Below are 5,079 nucleotides of genomic sequence, written 5' to 3'. Positions count from 1 at the left end.
ATATATAACATAAGAATCACATAGTAAAACATAAAGATCCTTCTTATAAGTAATAAATATAAATATATATAGAGAGACTGACTTTAATGGAATAATGTAGATATATCAACTAGTATAAATTTGTGAATAAATCTATTTTAATGTGCTCATATGTATCAGGCCGAAAGGAAGCCCATTGAACTACAAATTTGTAAGTCCAAGTTAAAGGAACTTAAAGGCAGAATTTTTTACCCGTCCTTGAGAGTGTAGCTCCCATTCCCTTTCTATGAACTATGAAGCTCGTCTAGCTGGAATCCACTGATCAGTAATCACTGTGCATGGGCGCTTGGAGAGGAATCATCTTCCAACATTTAAGGCAAATAGCACAAGTAAAAATAAAAGATTTGAATACCAGAATAATAAAAAAACTCTAAACCTGACCAATGTTCTGTATATAAATAAAAAATAATAGTAATAAAGAGTAATGAAGAGAGATAATATAATAAATTAATATATGTGCAGATATACCTATCCACGACCTTAACCGCCTGTGCAAATTGTCACTGAGAAGGAGATATCTTTATAGAGCAGAACCTGATTAGTTAATGGAGCATAACAGTTTTAAAAATTTTAATCATTTCTCTTATTTTTTATCAATATATTCTTTTATTAAAATTTCAAAATAAAGATTCAATGTAAATTACACAATATTGATTCAATTTAGGTTTAAAATGTTAACATAGATTAATTGAAATTTACTTTATTCTAAGTAATTTGTAACTTTCTAAAATACTGTTTGGCTGACATGATATATAATGTATTCTAAAGGCACTCCCTAAGGGTGTGGCCATTGATTTTGGAGAAGTGTTTACAAGTATAAAGTGTCAAAATAACTCATATAGTTCTCTAAATTTTTTCCACATTCTGGACTTTGACATAGGGAACTCTTTCATATCTTATTTAAGAAGAAATAATTGATAATGGATATTTTGCAGGAACTCCCTGAACAAATCTTTCGAGACATCTTACTAAGAGTACCATACAAATCCCAGTCAAAGATTAAGCAGTTGTTGAAACCTGCCAAAGAAATTATGGAAAGTTCCCGATTTTATCAAGATAGAATTAAGTTTGGCCTAGCTGAGAAATATATATGTGTGCTCCACTCTAATGAGATATCTATTTACCATCCCGTTGATCAATCATTCAAACTGCTCTCTCGTATTCCCTCTATAGCCGATGGCCGTTGTACTGAGATTATAAATGTGAATCATAAGATTGTTGTGCTGGGCTTTGAATATCATATTACTCCATTCTTTGTGATATATGATTTATTATCTTGTACATCGAAGTATGGTGCTGAATTTCCCACCCCCAAACCTCACGGCGATTCATTTGCATGGTGTGCCTCTCCTGATGGATCGATTTACATTGCAGGAGGAAAGGAAGGCTATATAAATAATAAACTCCGTGAAGCAGCAGTTTATAAAGTAGATGAAGACAAATGGGAGCTTCTTCCTGAGATGAACCAAGAGATGTACCCCTGTAGGGGTGTTTTTATCGAAGGAATGTTTTATGTCATTGGTTATAATGGATGTCAAAGATTTGATCCCACAACAAGAGTATGGACAACAATAATAAATATGTCTATGCCTCCTTCACGTTCCTTTGTTCTTAATGCGTTTGGACAACTAGTTGTGTATGGAACTGCTGGAATAAGGCAATATGATTGGGAAGGAAATGTATGGAGAGAATTGGAACGTTTCCCTCAACACATTTTCCGACATGTTTGTGCCACAGTGTGGCGTGATCGAATTTTGTTTTGCGGACGTCCAAAATTTCGTATGTATAAACCTGGAGCATCTCCATCTGAGAGGTGGATTTCTGTTGACGAACCGAGCATTTTTGACAAAATACTTGTTGACTTTGTTGCTACAATAGAGATCTAATATAACCCTACCCGCTTCATTATTATAACATTTAAAACATACGATTGTTCAAACGAGACTTGAGGTACCAATCTTACAATTGGTATTCCGCAATGTCATTAAAACATAGGTATAAGAATTATTATTTTTAATATTATTTAAATTTATCTATATATATATATAATTTTAAATTTTTAAATAATTTTTAATATATATATTTGGTACATATTTCAAAATACTTCTTCTTATAACTATCATATTTTCACAATTCATAATAATATCTAACTGCTTTCTAGATTTGATTGTGTGACTTTTTTTGCATCAACATTTTGGATTACACCTATCATCAGAATGTATAGAAAATGTTAGGATATGAAATAATGTAAGCTGCTAAAAAGACAAAAAATAAAAAAATAAAAAAATTGAAGATAAAAATAAATAAGTAAAATAATAACCCAAATACAAAGCATATGACAAAAGAAAAAAGAGCAACAAAAATTAAGAAGAAACCAAATGCACTATATATACACATACGCATACATGTGTGTGTGTGTGTGTGTATAAGTAAGTGCACGAATGTAAAATATATGTATGTATGTATATGTACATGTATATGTATAGGTATGTATTATATATATAAGTATGCATGCATGTATGTATAAATAATTTAGGAATCAGCTAGATATAATTCATCTTGTAAAATTGTAAAATTGAATGATTATAATGAGTTCATTAAAAATAAATCTTGATAATTTTTAGACCAAACACATAATAATATTATTATTTAGTAGCTAATGAACAAGTGATGCGAACTCTCACAAACATGCACTTTTTTTCATTTTTCCTATTGAACCGTGTCTAGTGGCATCTCTCTTCGTTGTCCATGGCCACCATTTTGCTTCTAAAACATAATTCTAAATAAAGTAAATAGTTATTAGGGATTTATGATTTAAATACATTTTTTGTGCATGTGTGTTGTTGGTATAAAATATTAATACAATATAGATCATATAAACTAGTTTCAAAATTGTGTGTGCTTTGTTGGTATAAAATATTAATAGAATAGTATAAAGTAGTTTGAAAATAGTGACCCCCAACAATATCCATTTTTAAAATGAAAAATTTAAAATGTTTGCGGATATGCATATATGTCCAAATCCACAAGATTAAATTATCAAATGTGGAGGAATGTAGAGGAGTCTTCTCACTAGACTTTAAGTACTCTTTCCTACATATCACATCTCATATAGAAAACATTCAAAATAATACATAAATTAGAGCTGAAGTGCTATGGCCAAGGAGAGCACATCCACACCATCATAATCCTTATGCTATAAATTTACTGCATATCATTATTAACACACCAAAGAAACTACAACTATCAACCATCTATACTATATAACATATACCTCAAACATAACAACATTAGCTTTATCGAAACATAACAACACAATCTCCACAACATCAATGACCATATCAATAGAGATATTAACAATCATCAATGACAAAATATATTGTTAGGCATCAAGCTGACATCAATTAAAACACATAGTGCCAAAAAACTCTCCCTTTGTCATTGATGGAAATGCCATATATAATATTGCATGGACACCCAATATCAATAGCTACATTTATCATTAGCAGGTCTCTCTCCCTCATTGACATCATGGACAAAGGGTACATAGATAAATATCATCATTATTCTAGCATTGATATCTCCACTCCTTTTAATTTTGTATCTCGAAAAATTCTACATTCATAAGAGGAAAAAATGAGCCACCCCCACAATCCAATCTCCTTATTCTAGCTCTAACCCCCACATTAGCCAAATTAATCCCCCTTCCCAATTTAATTCAATTCATTAGCAACTTGATTAAATTCTCCATTCACCTACTAATTAATAAATCTAAGGATGTATTTAATAAGTTCATTTCAATAGTCCTGTTTGATTAATTAATAAAAATCAATTAATCCCCCCCCCCCCATTTAATTCATTCTTCTAATCCCCTAATTAATTAAAACAGATCAATTTATCAATTGTTGAAAGTTAATTAGCCATTTACTATTATTTGAATTTTTTAATTCAAATTCCCCACATGCCTCCTAACTTCTAACCACCTAACCTAACCACCCCCTAACCTAACCCATTCCACCTAATCATGGGTTTAACTAACCCCATGCTCTTGCACATCCTAACCTCTTTTATCCTAAGCTGTTATAGGTTGGATATTCTCCCCTTGAGACACATGGCACTTTTGTCACATGTCTCCTCCCTTGGACACTTTACCTCTTATGAAAAAGGCTCCTTGACACTTGTTACCATAGAGATGAAAAGTGTCCCTCCAGCCAACCTCTTCTCCAACCTCCTCCAATTTGACCCTTGATATCTTTAGACTCAATCTTGACAGTTGATTTCTGCCACCTCACCCCTGGCCTTGGAAATCCTATAAATATCTCCCATTTTGGAGAACAATAGTTTCCATCTCAAGCATTGTTATTATAGGCATATCATTTCTAGTATTCTAGTTTAGCATTGTTATCATTTATTACATCTTAGATCTAGCTTAATTTGATCATCTTCTAGCTTGATTGCATCTATCATTTAGCATAATCATGCATATCATTAGGATAATTAGCTTTTTGGATCAATGTAGCTTAATCATGCATTTATCTAGCCTGCACATCATATCAATATAAATCCTCCATCTTGTTATAGTCAATTCACTGAGATTTCTCTTCTAGATCTGAGAGAAAATCCACACTCACATCTCTTAGGAGGTGATAGGTCCCTTTGCCCTGGTTTAGCTTTCATTTTATTTCAATTTGCTAACCATGCTTGTAATGATCTATTGAGTGTTTGTTTTGTAGTTGCAGGTACCCTACTTCACACATGACATTTTGGCACCCACCATGGGGTAGGAAATCTCATTTCTTGGTCTCTTGCATCTTCAAATCTTCAATCTCACGGATCTATGGCTGTACTATCTTCAAAATATCGTACGAGTACATTTTCAGTACTGAACGAGTTTCTTGTTCACTCGTATGGGTATGTGAGAATACTCGTACTGCTAGGTGAGAAAACTCGTACGAACTTTTATTTCTATCTTTTCATAAACAAAGTTAATTTTAGGGTTTTCATGCTTAAAATTGGCTATTACTAATGCTAACCCTAGTG

The 5,079-nt window shown here is 32.1% G+C and overlaps 1 protein-coding gene across 1 annotated transcript; it reads left to right on the top strand.

The window, feature by feature from the left end:
* The first annotated feature begins 959 nt into the window (after window positions 1–959).
* LOC131856548 (F-box/kelch-repeat protein At1g26930-like) lies at window positions 960–1,925 on the top strand. The gene has a single exon (XM_059208374.1). The coding sequence runs from the start codon at window positions 960–962 to the stop codon at window positions 1,923–1,925; it is 966 nt and encodes a 321-aa protein (XP_059064357.1).
* The last annotated feature ends 3,154 nt before the right edge of the window (window positions 1,926–5,079 follow it).

The sequence above is a fragment of the Cryptomeria japonica genome, chromosome 7 (assembly GCF_030272615.1).
Source record: "Cryptomeria japonica chromosome 7, Sugi_1.0, whole genome shotgun sequence".
NCBI lineage: Eukaryota > Viridiplantae > Streptophyta > Pinopsida > Cupressales > Cupressaceae > Cryptomeria > Cryptomeria japonica.
The sequence above is the reverse complement of the archived record's forward strand: the minus strand, read 5'-3'. Positions and strand labels throughout refer to the sequence as shown.

Coding starts and splice junctions, on each gene's coding strand:
- LOC131856548 (XM_059208374.1), top strand. CDS start 960: ATGGATATTTTGCAGGAACTCCCTGAACAAATCTTTCGAGACATCTTA.